Raw genomic sequence first — 19,254 nt, 5'->3', positions numbered from 1 at the left:
CTGTTTGTATTGGTTTTGTATAATTGTTGTACCTCCTTGGTTCTCCTTATACACTTTGGGTCACTTTGCACTTAATTGTGTAACACTAAGAAATTTTATTGATTGTTGAAAAAATATGAAAAATCAAACAAAGAAATATAAAATTGAATGATGATATGTAGTCTTCTGTGTAGAGTCGTTTCTCTGTCGGATACCCTCCTTCAACCCTTTAATTGTTATTAATTAACATATACTACTGAGACCTTCAGTCTTACATTTATTGAGAAAACACAAGGCTGAATGGTCCTAATGTGCCGCCCTCCGACTCTCTGATGTCCCATGTCCTCTAATACTCCAAATGCGATGTACCACATATTGAGTTCTATAAAAATGTATACATTTTAAATATAATGTGCAATCCCTGCATTATGTCAACCTCCACCTTTTCTATTGATACATTTAATATATATTCACTTGATAGCAAGGGCAGTTGAAGCACTTTAAATGTACTGAATTTATAAAAGCAAGAGCCAACTTCAGCTTTTTAACCCATCAACATGCAAAAACTGTTGATTTTTTTCTTGATATTTGCTATCATGGATGCATACTTTCAAGTGTATGGCTTTACCAAGTTTCATAGTGGATTACAGTCATTCACGTCACATACGAAGGTGAGAACAGGTAATTTTCTGAAATCGGATCAAAGATGTGCACCCTAAAATACACTTGGTATGACCGTTGTTCTGATTTTCTAATTCATGGGTTGCATGCACCCACACTGGAAGTTAGCTGCAGTGTAAGGATGTTCTATGGGTCCGGCTCCATCTGCTAAATATAGAGAATGTCCATATGTTTTGTGGATGTAAATATGTGTTTCTATGTGCTTTGAAAAGTTCCAACCAAATTTTTGATAGTGGAATTTTACAAGAAAAGGTAACATGCAAATGTGTGTGGTAGATATTTCTTATTCACATTTTACAAGCAACATATTTGAAGTGTGTTAATTGCTGCACGCTCAGGACACATAATGTTGGCATCACTGCACTTTTCTAACAAGCATTGATAAAGCCATAGGTTTCGCCTATGCGAAATCTATTGGCTTTGTCAATGTTTTGTTTCACATGTTGAACAGCGTAGGGGAGGTGGGGGGGTTGAAGCAACATTTAGGAGGAGGGTGCAAAAGACATTGCAGGGTGGGGGGGGTTGCATGAAGCCACGGGGATGGCGGGGGTAAAGGAGACGGACTGCAGATTCATGTACTCTTGGGAAGAAAAAGGAAGTGCCTGGAACTATTGAAAGGACACTGGCCACAGGAACCAGTACTTGGTCCATGATCCATGGGATGGATGAAGACTCAGAAGCCCAGGAGGGAACCGAGTCCAGGAGGAGTTGCTGACCATCAGGAAGACTGGAATGGAGAGTGAAGTGGGGGCCACCCACTGGCAAGTAAAGGTAAGCAATGGGCAGGCTCTAAGCTCCTTTTAAGATTTGTTTTTAAATACAGGAGATATTGCACGCAATGTGCTGTGGAGGCAAACCTAAAAATTAGCGTGCTGGTAAATCCAGAGTGGGGTAACAGGTGCCACAAACTATTTTTACTAATATTTGGGACAGGAGCTAAAGAGAAAGTAGAGCATTATATTTTCCACTTTATGTCTACGTGTGAACATCAGTAGACCATAAGAAAACTCTGCACAACAGTCAGCAATGCAATAATCTGAATAGGTCACTACCATATTAATAAAGCCAAGTCACACATGTGCCATTACATAGGTGATCTGATTAGGGGGGCCAGATCTATGGTTATATCAAGAGTTTTGGCTCAATAAATCAGCTAATAATAGAAGTAGCAGTCTCTTGCCATGAGAAACATATTGTGAATTTCTGAACCGAAAATATCTCAGTTACATTGTGCTGGGCCTTAACGTTTGATAGAACACTTGAAATGATAGTAGAGATACTAAAACAATTCCCCAGTTACTGAATGCCTACGTTCCCCGATTAGTACGAGCCACATGAGGGTAGTGAGATCTAGAACAGAATTGTATTCCAAGCCCAGTCATGAAAAGCGTGTAAGACATGGGACTGACACTGCCACACTGGTTGCTCTGGCCCATATAAATATAATCTGACTTTTCAGTAATGCAGCCAATACGCCATTGATGTATAACGTTTTTTTTCTATTTTACTCTAAGAACATCAAAATTGGTGCAGTTATGCCCTGCTCCTTGGAGCCTCGCATGAGTCTGTCAGCAAAATGTATCCACAATCAAATGCTGCGCAATAGAACTGAAGAAGTTCAGCAATCATACATTGATTCAGCAAAACACACATGCCTGGCATATTTTCTTCTGGTAAGAAGAAATTAAAAATTTAAAACTTCAGGACACAATAGCAAAGCACTAGGCATCTAGCCGTGGAATTTGAAATGACAACCCAATCCATCGAGGTACTTTTTGATTTAATGAAGACGTTTGGAACACCAGGACGCACTGACAACATGAAGTGAAATAGGGATAATTAGTAGTCCTGCTTCCATTCCTGAGTTGCATTTAATTTCCTTGCCACTTTTCCTAGTTTAATCAAGGAGAGTGTGATATATTACAAGTTCGTTTTTACCTGGTTTTTCATCCTCAGCTAGTGGCCTTTGCTTCTGCTTTTGGCTCGATTTGCTACAACACAAAACATAGGTAAATTATTTTTTTGCTTATATATTTAAGACAATATTCAAACTACAAAAAAATTAGATCGATCAATGCTCGATAGAATTCTTAGTCATTGTCTAGCGATTATGTTATTGTTTTAAATATAATGAGAGCAGATATTATTTCTTGTTACTAGCACAAGATAGGGAATCTGGAAATATAGGACGAGGAACACTTTGACCTGGACTCTTTTTTTCATGGAATCCAAGTGTCTAACAATGATGGGGAAATATATTTTTCTTCAAATGTGTGATTTTTACTACCTTGTGAAATCGAGTGGTCTTCTTTGGGGCTGGTTAAATTTTGAACACACATTCCTATGCAGTCCCATTGCTTGCTTGCAAAATTCCCTTTTTTGGCTATGGAGGAGTGACACTAAACAAAATGGTCAACTTGTCTTTGTCCTAATCTAAGGAAGACGTTATTGGCCACCTGTATGAGAACCACATGGAACAGATCAAAGTAGCAGAAGGAGAGAGCATTCAAGAAGCATACATGTTAAGGGTTGATGTGTTTGCCCTAACAGCCAGCAACGGATCACAGCTCAACTCCTATGACTTTGAAACTTTAGATTTAAGTCTGAGGTGAGGAGGAGTGGTTTAAATCACAATTTAGACTACAGGGAATCAACAATACATCTACAAATATGAGTTTATGCACAACAGCGGAGTCCACTATAGTGGTAGGTATTGTTTGTCTGAGAATAATAGTGAATTTGCCAGAAGTTCAAAGGTTGTAAACAATAAACAATACACATTCAAGCATTTTAATTATGATGGAGATACATTTATTTCGGAGTTAAGATGGATGTGCATTAAGAAAAATAACAATACCATGCAGCCCCAACCTAGTGCTTGGGAAGGTCCCCATTACATTCTTCAGGATTTAGTAAGAATCTAGTGTCACTTTTGTAGGAGAGAAATGTGTGCATTTTTATTTTTAAAGTGACTAATCTCCTTTTCTGTGCTAACATGTTAAAGATATAGAAGTCGAGGGCTGTTAATGGTAAGCATGTATGAAAATATTGCCATGCCTTAAAGGGGCCATATGGTGAATAATGTCAGAAAACATCTCAAAATCCAAGATGCCATTATCATTTCATTTCATTTCAAAGTCTTTATCTCGATGATTGTTCATCATAAAAGATACACAAACAGTACAATCTTACAGTGTTAAAAATTAGTTTTACAATATAAAAAAAACTATCACAGTTAAAAGATTTAAAACTGTTTCAGTCCAATACTCAGGTTGACCGCAATCTTCCTAATTTCAAAGGGCTACATTCAGGCAATAACGCCTCCTATGCCAGACAGTGCCCAAGTATTTTGCAACAGCAAACACTATGTTTTCTGCAAGGTCAGATTTAAGCACCCTGTAAGCCACCAAGCACTCGGTAAAGCCTAAGGTTTTACACAAAGGTACTATCCATTTCTTTCTCGCACCACTGTATGCTGGGCAGAAAAAGAGGATGTGGATATCCGTCTCTCTATCAGCTCCACACCCAAGACAGCTAATCTCAGTAGGCTTACCCCACTTACTTGTGAAAGCACGAATCGGTAATGACCCGTGCCTCCACTGCACGTAGAGCTTCCTTATAGTGGGCGGGTAGATGATATCTAAGACTGGTTCAAAACAATAACAGTCTTTAAAGAACAAAAAAGACTGCAGGACCCCATATTTTTATTTTGCACTAGTGTCGCTAGTTTGTGATCATAGTAGATTTTTGCCAATCGCTTCTTGGGCAGCACTGGACAGGTGATCGTAGGGTTGGACCATACACTATGTAGCCCAATGCTCTCCAAGCCTGATTTGACAAACTTGAGCCAGGGAATTGTACCTGCTTTGGGCAGGGAAAGAATCTCTTGCAAGGCCTCCCTATAGCTGGCTAATTCTGGCGTTGCCCAAATCCTGCGCCAGAACATCAGAGGTCTCAAGGCTAATTCTTCATCGATTGGTCTCAAGCCTGTATCCAGCCTCAGTGGGGTCAGTGGCGTGCTAGGTGGGAGTAACAAAAGCCTCCTGATCAACTTGTTCTCCACCTTCAGCAGTTCATTACAGGGTAAATGTCCCCACAATTCGCTACCGTACAATGCCGCACCTTTCGCCTGGATCTTATAGATCTCTAAGGATGGGCCAAGAGGTTTCATCGATGACTTGTTCTTCTCAATCATCTTTGAAATCCCACCTACAAATTGGGTTAATTTAAGGTGCGCTTTTTCATGTTGCTGGCCCCAGGCTAAGGTTTCATTCAGGGTGACCCCCAAGTATTCGAAAGTACGAACCCTTTCAAGTTTTTCAGGGCCAATAGATGGAACAAAGCGGGATTTGGGAGTAGGATTGAAGACCATATACTTGGTCTTTCCAGTGTTAATTTCCAACCCATGCTCGCTACAAAATTCCACAAACCCGTTAAGGACACGTTGGATCCCCATTGGGGATTTGGAGAGCAGCAGGGTGTCGTCTGCGAACATAATCGCCGCCACCCTCCTGCCAGCGAGCCTTGGGGCATCACTGTCAACAACCCTGTTAAGGTGGTCAATAACCCCGTTGACATAGAGGCAAAACGGGGTCGGTGCAAGCACACCACCCTGTCTTACCCCCCTGCCAACGGGGAACTCACCAGAGAGGCCCCCAAATCTACCACACCTAACCCGGGCGAAGTTATCAGTGTGGAGACGAATTATCACCTTCAAGAGACTTGACGGGACCCCCATTTTGCCTAAGACCCTCCACAGGTTGCTGCGCGGAACGAGGTCGAAGGCAGCTCTCAGGTCCACGAATACAGTGTAGAGGCTGCCACCCTCCAACTGTACCGTTTTCCAGAAGATGAGTGCCAAACGAAAGACCTGGTCGATTGTAGAGACCCCGGATCTAAACCCTGCTTGGAACGGGCTCAATATTTCATTATCTTCCACCCATTCTAATAAACGGTCAAGGACCAGACGGGAGAACACTTTCTGTGTTACGTCCAGGAGACTAATTGGCCTGTAGTTAACAGGGAGGAGCGGGCACCCTTTCTTAAATATTGGGACTATCTCTGCCCCCAGCCATGATGCAGGGGGCGACATAACCTCAAGAATGGCCTTAAAGAGCACCTGAAGATAAGGTGCCCAGATGTCAACCTCATGCTTGAAAAGGTCCCCGGGGAGTTTATCCAACCCCGGGGCCTTTTCCGCTGACAGACCCAGAATTGCTGCGCTGACCTCTCCCAATGTAAACATACCCATAGGGACTGCATCCAGGGCGGAATCTGTACCCTCTGGAACATCCATGATTTCCAGATGGTCCACATCGGCCGCTCTGTACAGAGAGGCAAAATGTTCTTCCCACGCGGACGATGCAATATTAGCCTCGACCGCTTTGGAAGGTTCGGCTGACCCATGTTGGACAATTTGCCAGAATTTACGAGAGTCCCTCCATTGTAGAGCGCTCCTCATGTCTGACCAGTTTTCAAAGTCCCATTCAATTTTGGCGTTATGAATAAGATTTTTGTATGTTGCTCGCCTAATCCTGATCTTAGTGGGACTTTCCCGTTCTTTAAGGGAATTTAAGAGATCTGCCTTTGCTCTCCTGCACTCAGCGTTAAACCAAGAGGCGCGCATCCCCCTTGGGTTCCTAGTTTTCACTACGGGGTTCAGGACTTCCGCTAAGTTCATGACCAGCTCCTGGTGGATACCAGCCAGTACTCTGTGTCCATCCGCGGACGGTAACCCTGGTAGTAGTTTTTCCACTTGTTCTAAACTTGGGAGCATAATGGTGTAGAGTCTCTGGATGTCATCAGGATTTCCCGCTATTTTGGGCCATCTAATTCGCCGCCTATTACTGGCTGCTATTAGATCTGGTGCTAAGTTTACGGGGCACTTCTGTTCCCCAGGTGCTACCCCCTGCACTTCAAACCTGAGCGCTAGCGCATTATGGTCACTGTCCGTTCTAGTAAGTACCTGAAAGTCCTTAACTTTCGCCCAGTCCCTGGTTTCCACCAACATGTAATCTATTCGCGACTCTTGCCCTGGTTTGTTATAAGTGGGCCTTGGTGGTATGTCCCCTTTTATACGCCCATTACAGGCTCTCAGTGAATCGGCCACAGTAAAGGAAGTAATCTGCACAGCCAATGGGGACCATGCCTTGGCTACAGGGCCTTCCGGGGGTAGGATTCCCCAAGCATCATCCTCGTCAGTTGTAGCGCCCTCCAGAAAGGTCGGCAGCGGCTCAAACTGGTTATTAAAATCCCCTCCCACAAGGTAGGGCGAACAGTGGGGGGAGGAATCCAGAAACACCGCCAACTCCTCTATTGTGCCCGAGGTCCCTGATAGCCCAACTGGTCGTGAATACACGTTAACCAGAGATAGTGATTGGCCAGACATCCAGTCTAATACAACACACTGGAAATCCTCAGAATTCGTTTGCAGTGCCCTGGCCCTACACCCTAAATGGGTAGCAACCCATATCAGTAGCCCACCTGACGGGCGTCCCTTCCCCCCCCCATTTGGCTGGTACTGAGAATGTTGCATAGCTTGGTCGGGAATTGCTTCCCCGTGCCCAGGTTTCTTGTAGGAGGCAAATGTCAAAAGACTCTATGAATGTCTCCCATTCAGGCGAGTCCCGTTTGTTTAACAGGCCGGCTACATACCACGAAAGAATGGACACCAAGCCTGGTGCCGCCTCCCGATTCTGGATGGAACTCCTGTTTTGGTGCACTGATACATGGGTATCATCGGGTCTGTTATCCTGGATCTGTACATGTACAAAGCCCCCAGGGTCACTGGTTTCTCCAGTTGAGGATTGGCCCACTCTCGTTGCAGTTAAACCTCGATCCTGGGCAGAATCTGCCCGGTACTCTACTGGCGGGGGTGGTGTAATACACCTACTTTCAACAGCTGATTCCCTATCAAGTATTTGCTTTGCCCCAACGCTAGAACCCATCAGCTGTCAATCCACTGCGTCCAAACAGTCAAACCTATTTGGATGGGTGAATTGGAAATAAGGGGAGCTTGGGGTAAGATGGTTCCAGCCTCCCCTCCCAAAGGCTCCTCCGTGGGGCCCCACCCTAGCTGCATGTTGTGGTCTTCTTGGGGGAACCCATGACCAGCCCTCATTGCCCCTTTCCTCAAACCGCTCACGTTTGTCAGGATAGAATGCCCTCAGCGGTAATGCTTGGATGGACGTCAAAGGTGATGGCCCTTCCCAGTTACAGATAAAACTCACTGTCCTCGGGTCTCTAAAATTTACCAGCACACAGTCCCCGGTACTCCTTTTTATTGTCTCGCCCACCCAGGGAACTCTCCTTGCAAGAATGATTTCGTTGTGCATCCCTAGGGGTAATGGTCTATATCTGTTAAGCCAGCTAATTACCTTATTCTTTAAGGAAACTGGGTTTTCCCTTACAGCTTCCTCAAGTTCTGGTACACCGCTGAGGACAACTACATAGGGAGCCGCCCCTGGGGGAAGGTGTGCTGCTTTCCTACTTCCGCCACCAACTTTCCCTCGCTGTACATGTCGCTGCTGTGCCAGATCAGGTTCCTTCCCCCTAATTTGGTTAGGCAGTGGATCTGGGGGAATAATAGGAGGCGGTATAGTAAACAGATTTGATGCAGGAAGAGTATTGCCACCGTCCAAAAATAAACCTGTGGCAATGGCAGAAGAGGTTGGTGGGCTACCTGAGTCGGGTCGTAAAAATGGGTTAGTATTAGCATTGGTTACTGTCCCCCCCACTGCGGGGGCCCACGTGGTGCCAGAAGTTCCACCGACCCTCTATTCTCCTCCTGCACCTTATCAGCCTTGACCAGGCCAAGTAGCTCTCCCAGTAACCCCTCAATTTTACCCAGCCTATCTTCAGAGTTCCCAAGACGTACTGTTACCTCCCTCAGATTGCCGCGCGCAGCTCCTATAGATTCTACAACGTTACTGATTCTGTCCTCAATCCTAGCTAATCTGGCTTCTAGGAGATCTATCAGGGACTCCATCATGGAACTTAGGTCCCTGCACCCTCCTGATTCCTCGCCCCCCCCTACAGTGCTATAGAGAGTTATCAAGCTATCAGAGAGCGACGACTGGTGAGCTTCCTCCGCCACCAACCGTGATTTAGGTGCTCGGGGACCCCTCCTTTAACCCATGTTACCCATTCTGACAGGTGGTTGTGAATCTTTTTTGGGGACCTTTGACTTAATCCCACAGTGTAAATCGGGACTAAGCTTCCTTTTTTTAATGGCTCCTTGCCTGTGGGCTTCATCAATCGGTGTTGGGAGGGCCCCTGCTTCTTCTATGTTGATAGATTCCTGGGTTAGAGGGCTAGATGGGTCAGGAGCGATAAGATCATCCCCAGAGTTTGAATGAGGAATAGGTTGGGCAATCTGAACATTAATGTGCAGGGGAGCTTCCTGTCTGATTGGATAGAGGGCTTTAGCTATACTTCCCAGAGAGGAACGTTTAGAATTTACAACTCCCTGGGAGAGTCTACGCTCCAATGATGTTATTTCGTTGTTCAAAAGTGAGCTATCACGTACAATAAAGTTGTCCATAGTCCCCACTAATTGCGTGCCATTCTTAGTTGAAGTACTCCTTGTCTCACGGCCCGACATTTGTGAACAAAGGTCCAGTGTACTATGAGTGCGAAAGGTACTTGCGGATCAAAGAGGGGTGGGCCGGTCCGGTCTCCACCGGGCTCTAACGGGCTACAACGGGCCCGCTCTTGGCCCGGTCTTCGCCCGCGCTTCACCCGCGCGCGTCCCGCGTTCGCGTGGATAGGCAGGGTTAAGTAGGAGGAGGAGGAGTGGGCGGGAAGAGGCAGCAGGTGTGCGCGATGGCCTGGCGCAATCACCTGTGGGCCTCGCAGTCCTGCTCCCGCTGGAAATGTCCTCGGAGTCAGCAGGGTGATTCAAGACCCGGGATGGAGCGCGCCGGCTCCCGCTGTTGCGTGCAGTTCTGCAGAAAACAACCCGTGAAGTTGTGCTGTCCAGAGAAGCTCTCTACTCTCCAAAATAGTGGTCCCAGGGCTGTCAGGAAGCGACTTCGAGCGGCACCCACGTAGCAGGGGCCGCGAGTCGTAATTAAATGCTTTCAAGGAGGAGAGGGCGGGAAGAGGCAGCAGGTGTGCGCGATGGCCTGGCGCAATCACCTGTGGGCCTCGCAGTCCCGCTCCCGCTGGAAATGTCCTGGGAGTCAGCAGGGTGATTCAAGACCCGGGATGGAGCGCGCCGGCTCCCGCTGTTGCGTGCAGTTCTGCAGAAAACAACCCGTGAAGTTGTGCTGTCCAGAGAAGCTCTCTACTCTCCAAAATAGTGGTCCCAGGGCTGTCAGGAAGCGACTTCGAGCGGCCCCCGCGTAGCGGGGGCCGCGAGTCGTAATTAAATGCTTTCAGGGAGGAGAGGGCGGGAAGAGGCAGCAGGTGTGCGCGATGGCCTGGCGCAATCACCTGTGGGCCTCGCAGTCCCGCTCCCGCTGGAAATGTCCTCGGAGTCAGCAGGGTGATTCAAGACCCGGGATGGAGCGCGCCGGCTCCCGCTGTTGCGTGCAGTTCTGCAGAAAACAACCCGTGAAGTTGTGCTGTCCAGAGAAGCTCTCTACTCTCCAAAATAGTGGTCCCAGGGCTGTCAGGAAGTGACTTCGAGCGGCTCCCGCGTAGCGGGGGCCGCGAGTCGTAATTAAATGCTTTCAGGGAGGAGAGGGCGGGAAGAGGCAGCAGGTGTGCGCGATGGCCTGGCGCAATCACCTGTGGGCCTCGCAGTCCCGCTCCCGCTGGAAATGTCCTCGGAGTCAGCAGGGTGATTCAAGACCCGGGATGGAGCGCGCCGGCTCCCGCTGTTGCGTGCAGTTCTGCAGAAAACAACCCGTGAAGTTGTGCTGTCCAGAGAAGCTCTCTACTGTCCAAAATAGTGGTCCCAGGGCTGTCAGGAAGCGACTTCGAGCGGCCATTATCAAATAAAGCAACATTTACGAATGCCTATTATTGGTGCTTGTTAGTGATGCAGGGCTGGGTAGAGAAAAATGATTTTTCTCTACACCGGATGGGCACTTTACATATGGATTCCACAAAAAATTGTTGTAAGATTTGTTTATTGTGCTCTTCTTCCTTTCCACCATTTTGCTTCATATTACAACATTTTTGCTCAATGGCTTTTTTCCTTGTAGGTATATAGAAATCCATTACTTAACAGTGAAAGCTGTCTGGTTGCAAAGCCCCTATTTTGGGCTTACCAAGTACTTACATAACATTCACTGGTTACCATTTTCCTGGCTTAATTGTTAATGTCATTTGCTTGCTTCCTGTTAAGAGGCTGATTGTGATGGAGGTCGGAGGCTTTTCGCTATCCGACCCCCATTCAATTCAGAGCAGCTGATTATGTATGTGTTTCCATCCAGCAGTGGTCGTACCACTGTGCCTTGTTTTTTGTTTTTTTACAATGCTGAACAGTATCTGAAATGAGTTCAACACTAGAACTTCTCCAGAAGGCTCTGGCAAAAGCAATAGGCCCCAAAAGAGAGACCTATGGTTTTGACAGTGCTTGCTTATGGTGCAGCGTAAAGTAGCCCACTCTTTCCACGTCACAAAAAAAACAACATTCTATAAGTATTTAAAGAGAATAATTTGAAAAAGTATTAATTAATTAACAGTTGTCAAATGTGTTTTAATATTGAAGCTTTACACCTGATGTATAAACAGGTGCAATTCTGTCTAACTAATAGAAATGTTGTTCTTAACTTTAAATGATCCTTGTATGCATCTTATACTAAATTAGGGCTAACCATAAAAGTTTATTAATGTATGCATTTATGTCACACATATATACTTTTTTTTCAAATACAAAAAAAGTCTTTATTGCGACTGTTCATCTTAAAAGACAGGAGAGTCAATTGATTACAAATGGATACATACATACATATATACTTCTACAGCACATTCACTGTTATGCAGTTTCATTGCTCATTACGTGAATTAATAGGTTAAAGTATTAACAAGCAATATTATGTTTGCATAGGGGTTTTAAAGGTTCACACATGTATACAAAGGTGCACTACAGATTCAATACTTAAAGTTTGCTGTTTTATATTAAAGGCCTAAAATCTGTTTTCCATGAGAATACAATTCTGCATTTTGCTGACTTGCTTATTTTGCAAGAGTTCTCAAGAACTGGTAATTAAATTGATATGTGTATTGTAACTAATATTGGATACACACTTAGGAATGGAATTTGACAAGCACATGAGAACTATGTGAACTAACAATGGACTATTGTCTTTACCCATGAGTGTGGGACCGAGATGGAGTTTCCATGTCTAGTGTAGGACCTTTTTCCAATGTTGCAGAATATACTAGGTGGAAACTATATGAACTTTTGAAATAAATATAATTAACTACTATCGTTGACGTGGCACAATTTGGGAGATAGCAACGTACTTTGTGAATGATAATATCGGCTGCCCTGGATAGAGGAGTGAATGATGCAATTTATCACAGTCGAGAAATGATGGGCAGATGATTTCAGACTTTCTTTCAGATCGTGTGCTGAACTTCCTTTGCTGAACTCGTTGTGCAAAATCTCTACAGAACTTCAATGGGCTAAATGGACTTTTAGAGACATTTCCCGTGCCATGTTAAGTGCCCCTTTTTGTGTGGTTTAGACCAACACTTTCCTGATACTCTGAAGGCTCTGGATCGAGATTTTGCAATTTCACTGCTAATAGATCTTGTTCTCTTTTGTCTAATTCTCATTGTCTTTTGTAGGTTTGTGCTAAGAAAAGTTAGAGATTTGAATTTCTAATGCCTAAGAGAGACCAAGCTAGATGGTATTCAGAGCATCGGATATGAATGCTGTTATTTTGTATATCAGCATCAGAGCAGCTCGTTCATTTTATTCTTGTTCGCTTGAAATTTCTTTAGAAGGTTAGGCCTCCCTGTTGGAATACTGCATCTATGCAGTTGGACATTTGGGTCTCTAACTTATAATCATCAATACATCAATTCCCAACTGTCAACCCACGTTGAAGCAAGTGGATCATTACATCCATCTCAATCCGGGTTTAGACGTGGCTTCTCAACTGAATCCACTCTGCTAGGGGTCTCCGAAAACATCCGGTGCCGAGTTGATAAGGGGGAAACCGTGGCACTCATTTTACTTGATCTGAGTGCCGCATTTGATACGGTTTCCCATCCCATCCTTATCAATACCCTCAGATCATCTGGCATTATCGGCACAGCTCTCAACTGGTTTGTTAGCTTTCTTTCAGATCGCACCTTTCAAGTTTTCTCCTCGTCCTTTGCTTCTCAAACCTTCTCATCGGCGTATGGTGTGCCGCAGGGTTCCATCTTGAGCCCCTTGCTATTCAATTTGTACGTCAGACCTTTGGCTACTATTGCTGAGCAAGCTGGGCTCACTATCTACTCGTACGCCGATGATACCCAGGTTATCTACTCCCTTTCCTCTGACTCTCACTCCTCCTCTTCATCCCTCTGTACAGGACTGAGTAACATCGCAGCCTGGATGTTGGACAATAAACTGCAACTAAACGTGGGAAAAACAGAGGTTCTTCTGTTTGGTCACAACACCACCTTATGGGGACCTCGGCAATGGCCTTCTCAAATGGGCCCTCTACCTACCCCATCCAAAACAGCTCGCAACCTTGGTGTCATTTTTGACGACCAACTATCTATGAAGAACCATGTGGTCAAAACTTCATCCACTTGCACCACTATCATCAAGTGGTTGCGAAAAATCATTTGGATGCTTCCCCTGGACACTCAGAAAACCGTGGTCCAGGCCCTTATCACCTCGAGACTGGACTATGGGAACATCCTTCTTCTGGGAGCCAGTAAAGAGGTGACGCGTAAATTGCAGACTGTCCAGAACATGGCCGCACGACTCCTCTGCAAATTACCTAACACTTCCCCTACTTCCAATGCCCTTCTATCACTGCACTGGCTCCGAATTGAAAACCGGACAACATTTAAGGCCCTCTGCATCATTCACAGAATAAATTCTGGTCTAGCTCCACCTTATCTTAACCCCTTGGCAACACTATATCATCCCCCTCGTAATTTACGATCTTCTAACCAACACTTACTTTCAGTTCCTAGAATTAAAAAAGCCAGAATCGGTGGCCGCTCTTTTGCATGGCTGGCCCCCTCACTCTGGAACTCTCTCCCCCTTCAGATACGAACTGAACCCAACTACCTTAGGTTCCGCAGACAGGTAAAAACCTGGCTATTCAACATCTAATAGTTCTCTTCCGACTTTCCCCCCTCACCTTTAGATTTTAGCGCCGGGAAACCTACGGGTAGCTGAGCGCTTTAGAAACTTAATTATAATAATAATAATAATAAAACCCATATAATTCGCAACAGATTCGTGGTCATTCTTTGTGGACAATTGGTTGCACTGTAAATTCATTTAGAGGACAAGTGATTATAACTCTCTTTCCCATTAATCATCCAACTGAGGAGTAAATCAGAGGTGGAAAGGAGATAATAGGGCCCGGTATCACAGAGTTTAACTCCACTGAATCACTTAAAATTCTGCCTTTTCTGAGCATTTTTCAAATACATCTCCTCTAAATGTTTTGGAGATTCATGGGGTTGTTGCAATAGTGCTTAAATATTAAGTATCCCGATGTCTATTGTGTATAGATAGACAATTGGCTAACCCACTAAAGACAATTGATCAATTACAGAAAATATATATGAAAGATGAAATGACCTGCTCAGACTGTTCTTCCCTTGGTGCTTGTCTCTTGAACCTGGCGCTGTGACACCCTGGGACATCTGTGACTGAAGTCTTTCCTCCATTACCCTGCTGAATCCCTGATTCTCAAGTTGAGCATTAGCGGTTGCAGTTTGGATCATCCCCATTACAATGTCCTTGTCTGCGAAAACAAAAACAACCCAATGGATCAAATAATGGATCAAATAAACAAATACACTTAAAAAAAATACTTGGAAAAATAATTATTCAAATTCTTTGAAGGAGAAAAAGGTTATGCAGTGGGTTAAGGGAACATATTAAAATATATTTAGTGTTGGTGATATTTTTCATGATGGTTGAGACAAACGGAAATAGATTAAGTAATAGTGCACAGGTTGTACCCACGATAATTGGTTGCTCACAGTGTTATCCACCTGTGCCTTCGAGCTTAATTTCCAATATTTTTCAAGCTGTACTAAAGGAAAAATGTGGATAGAAAGGAAAAGTTCAAGTGTACATAAAAGACTGTCATTGATTAAGTGGGCCGCTAACTGCCTTCTTACTATCTTTTGAACAAGCAGGAACTTTTATAAGACAAGGTATGAAAGTAGCCTTAGGGCACTGCCATTAGGTTAAAGGAATTAAAAAAGCACTTTTTTATAGTTGTTGGTGAGCACACCAGGGGCAAAATGCTATGGCACCTCTCGTGCCAAATGCCTGGATAGGTAGATGCCAAACAGTCTAATTTTGATTCCATCTCAAGCCTCTTCTCTCACCACCCTGCATTCATTCTTGCAGATTCTAGTTTAATACCTGTATTCCCTATCATTATTTTCCTCTCTCTCTTTCTCCTTCTTTCTCCCTTTTATAACTTGTTTAAAATCTGATGATGGAAAATAAGTAAGAAAATTCAGAAATAAGTGTCGGTGCCTAGCATTTGCAACCACTGGCACAAATTAAGCAGTGGACTGCTTTCTCTTTTTTCTTTTAAATATTTGTATTAGTTTAAAATTATGCCTTAGAATACAATGTAAATATATATATACATATATATATATATATTATTTTTTTAAACTTTATTTTTGTCATTTCACAGAAGAAACATAAAACAACTCCCCCCCCCAGCGGCATCAAAACAGCACATATGCACATTGACAGACTCATTAAGGCACGGCCGGGCGAACCGCAGTCGCACTGAGTTACACAGGCTTCAATAACACTGTACAAAATATTAAATAGCAGCCAGCAAATTGTGAGCATTCGGGCCAGGACCCACTCCTCACTGCACCTCCTCCCCGGCTCCGGGAAGAACTCTGTCCTCCTCCTCAGTAGCTGAGTCCATCGGTGAGAATAGTTCTCCACTCTGACTCACTATGTGAGGCGCGATCCAGAACCCCAATCTCAGCACATAGCATGCGCCATGCCAACAGATCTTCCTGCAGCCTCTTATCCCTCCTACAGCTCTGCATATGTGCCTCCTCCGCCAGGGACCACTCCCGCACATCACTCAACCACCTGGGAATCTCTGGGGCCCTCTGACCCATCCAAGTTATAGCCACCCGACGCCTAGCTAACACCAGCTTCAAGTGCATCAATCTATAAGCCAATTTCTTCTTCCTGGGTCTAGGTACTAAAGCCAACAAACAGTATAGGGGCGTCAACTGAACACGAATCCCTGTAGTGGCAGTGATATGGTCCACCGCCCTCTCCCAAAAACTCTGAACCATAGGACAATCCAAGGACAAATGCAGGAACCCTGCTCCCCCACCCCACATCTGGGGCAGTCACCCCCTCTATCCGTGGAATAACGCTGTAGCAGGACCAGAGTGAGATAGGTGCGGTGCAAGAAATTAAAATGTATGAGCTTAAAACGCACATTACATGAGACCTTCTTTGTGAGGGTTCCTATTCGCTTGCGTTGGTCCTGTTCAATTGGAGCCCCAAATCCACCTCCCAGGCCGCCCACACCAGGGGGACCGGGGGGCAGAGTCTCTACGCATGGCCGCATACAACAGTGAGATAAGACGACGCCCTTTGCCACAAGACAAAATAATATCCAGAGTGTGAGTCACCGGGGGAACCTCCATAAACTGTGTCCATAATGACCTCACCACATCTCGCAAACCCTGGTAATGGAGGAACTGTCCTCTCCTCCGCCTGTTCATAAGACAGGAAGGTCTCGGAGGGATACAAGTACGCCAGGGTCTCACATCCCCCCTCCCGCCTGTTCCTCCAACGACACCATGGGCGCCAGGATCCAAAGCGGTAGGTCCCTATGAAAGGGCGCTGAACGGAGCACTCTCTCCACGAAGCGGTGCCAGACGTTCGCCGTATGCCTCACGACGTATGGCAGAGTCGCACTCGCCCCCCGTCCTCTCATCAACGCGATTTGAAGCTCCGGCACTGTCACTCTCCCTGCCAACAGCTGTGTCTCCCAGATGTCCATACCTGCAAACCACCTGGCCGCCGGCAGCAACTGGGCGGCATAATATTACAGATCAAAGCACGGGGCCTCAAGGCCTCCTTCGTCAAAGGATTGCACCACCGTATGCAGCGCAACCAGACTCCGTCCGCCCGCCCAGAGCAGGGACGTAAGGAGCGTATTTAAGGCACGAAAGACCCTAGGAGGGAGAGGGCACAGCGTGTTCTGCAAGACATATAGAGTCCTAGGCAACATCACCATTTTAGCTACCGCCAAACGGCCCATAAGAGATAGCGGGAGGGTGTTCCAGAAGGAGACGGAGCGCTGGAGGGACTGAAGCACCCTATCAATATTACAGGCCAGGGATCTCGCCTCCGTGGGTGCCACCTGAATTCCGAGGTAGCGAAAAGAGTCTGTTTCCCAATGTAGCCCGAGGTCCGGCAAATCGGACTCAGGGGCCGAGTCAAATCCCGACAGGGGATACACCAAAGACTTACGCCTATTGAGACGCAACCCAGATGCATCTCCAAACATATCCAGTTGTTCGAGCAACAGAGGAAGTGCCTCCCTTGGGGCCCTCAGATAAAATAAGGCATCATCCGCATACAGGGAGATAACGTTACACGTATTTCCCACCTGAATGCCCCACTGCGACATCTCCAGATAAATCCGAACCGCGAGCGGCTCTATCGCTAGGGCGAAGAGAAGTGGCGAGAGGGGACACCCCTATCTTGTCCCGCGCCCCAACCGCCACTCCTCCGAGCGCACCGTCCCCAGCCGCACCCGTGCACTGGGGGAAGCATATATTATACGGACCCAACGACAAAAGTTCGGGCCCAGGCCCATTACCCTAAGAACCTCCTGCAGGTAAGCCCAATCCACGGTATCGAACGCCTAAGCCAGATCGACCGATACAAGCGCCATCCGCTCCTCCGACCCCCGGGCCTCGTGCATGACATGATTCAAGCGCCTCAAATTCATGGCGGTGTTGCGTCCGGGAATAAAACCGCATTGGTCCGGATGAACCAAATGCGTCATATGAGGGGCCAAGCGGGTGGCCAACAACTTAGTCAAGATTTTAACGTCGGTGTTTATCATGGTGATAGGGCGATATGCAGAAGGGTCAAGATTGTCCCCCCCTGGTTTCAGAATCATACATATGTCCCCACTGGACATGCTCGGCGGGAGTGCCCCAGTCTTGAAGGCCTCAGCGTAAACCTGCACTAGAAGAGGCGCCACCACGTCCCTGAACTCTTGGTAAAACTCAGGCGGGTAGCCATCATTACCCGGTGTCTTTGCCCGCGGCAGGCGGGCAAGAGCTGCTCGGACCTCTGCCACTGTTAGCGCTGCATCCAAATCCTTCTGAATGGGCGCGGGGATAGAAGGAAGGTCCAACCCCCGTAAATAGGGGGAATAAGAGGCCTCGGAGATGCCCGGGTCCGCAGCATACACTCTCCGAAGATGGGACCCAAGGGTCTCCAAAATCTCTTTCTCCGAGTGGACCACCAGGCCACGGGCGTCCCTCAGAGCCAAGATACATTCCGGGGTGTGCTCCCTATGGAGGATCCAGGCCAGCAGTTGCCCCGATTTGTCTCCCTCCCTGTGGAGTCTCTGCCTGTATTGGCCGAGGGTGTACTTGTCCAGTCGTTCCAGTATATCATGGACCCTCTCTTAGGCCACCCGCTCGTCTTCTCGCCGGAGGTCGTCAGGGAACCCGGCGGACTGGGCACGCACTAGCTCATCCTCTGCCGTCTGCAAGTCCCTGACAAGCTGTTTACGTACTCCATACATCAGTCCCATACAGGCGCCCCTCACCACGGCCTTCTGGGCCTCCCATTTAGTGGCCAGCGACAGGTCCCCCACCTCCCAATTGAGATCCACATAGTCCTTCAGGGCCTTCTCAACGTGCGACTTGCCCACGGAATCACGAAGGACATCCGTGGGGAACCTCCAAGTACGTGGATGGGAAACCGAAGCCCCCCAATTGACCAAGCAGGTCACCGGTGAGTGGTCGGACAGATAGCGCGCCTGATGTATCACCTCCATGGACATGCTGCTCTCCGCGTTAGCAACCAGCACCCTATCTAGGCGGCTGTGGGTATTATGAGTCGGAGAAAAGCAGGTATAAATCCGCAACGCTGGATGGGCCCGTCGCCAAATATCGACAGCCCCTATGTACTCCATAACCGCTCGTAGCTGTGCCATCATTCGGGGTTTCATGCCCTCTCTCGGCGGGGACCTATTTGGACCGAGTCCAAAACACAATTAAAGTCACCCAGCCAGAAAAGTGGTGTCACTGGGTCATCTACTAATACATCCTGCAGCGTTAAGAAAAATCCCGGGTCATCTAGATTCGGGGCATACGAGTTCAGAAGGACGACCTCCCTACCGTCCAGCCTAGCCCGGACGAGCAAATACCTACCCTGAATATCGGCCTCCACATACTGGACTGCAAAAGGAACCCCAGGCGCCA

General features: G+C 46.6%; 1 protein-coding gene across 2 annotated transcripts in view; it reads right to left on the bottom strand.

Moving 5' to 3' along the window:
• The window catches only part of TBATA (thymus, brain and testes associated), a 211,979-nt gene that overhangs the window by 33,816 nt on the left and 158,909 nt on the right, over positions 1-19,254 (bottom strand). For both annotated transcript variants that reach the window (XM_078643256.1, XM_078643257.1), the window contains exons 8-9: positions 14,375-14,540; positions 2,599-2,651 (exon numbers count right to left, since the gene is read on the bottom strand). In XM_078643256.1, coding sequence (XP_078499382.1) covers positions 2,599-2,651; positions 14,375-14,540 — 219 coding nt within the window. The remainder of the gene's footprint in view (positions 1-2,598; positions 2,652-14,374; positions 14,541-19,254) is intronic.

The sequence above is a fragment of the Lissotriton helveticus genome, chromosome 5_1 (genome assembly GCF_964261635.1).
Source record: "Lissotriton helveticus chromosome 5_1, aLisHel1.1, whole genome shotgun sequence".
In the NCBI taxonomy this organism is placed as follows: Eukaryota; Metazoa; Chordata; class Amphibia; order Caudata; family Salamandridae; genus Lissotriton; species Lissotriton helveticus.
The sequence above is the reverse complement of the archived record's forward strand: the minus strand, read 5'-3'. Positions and strand labels throughout refer to the sequence as shown.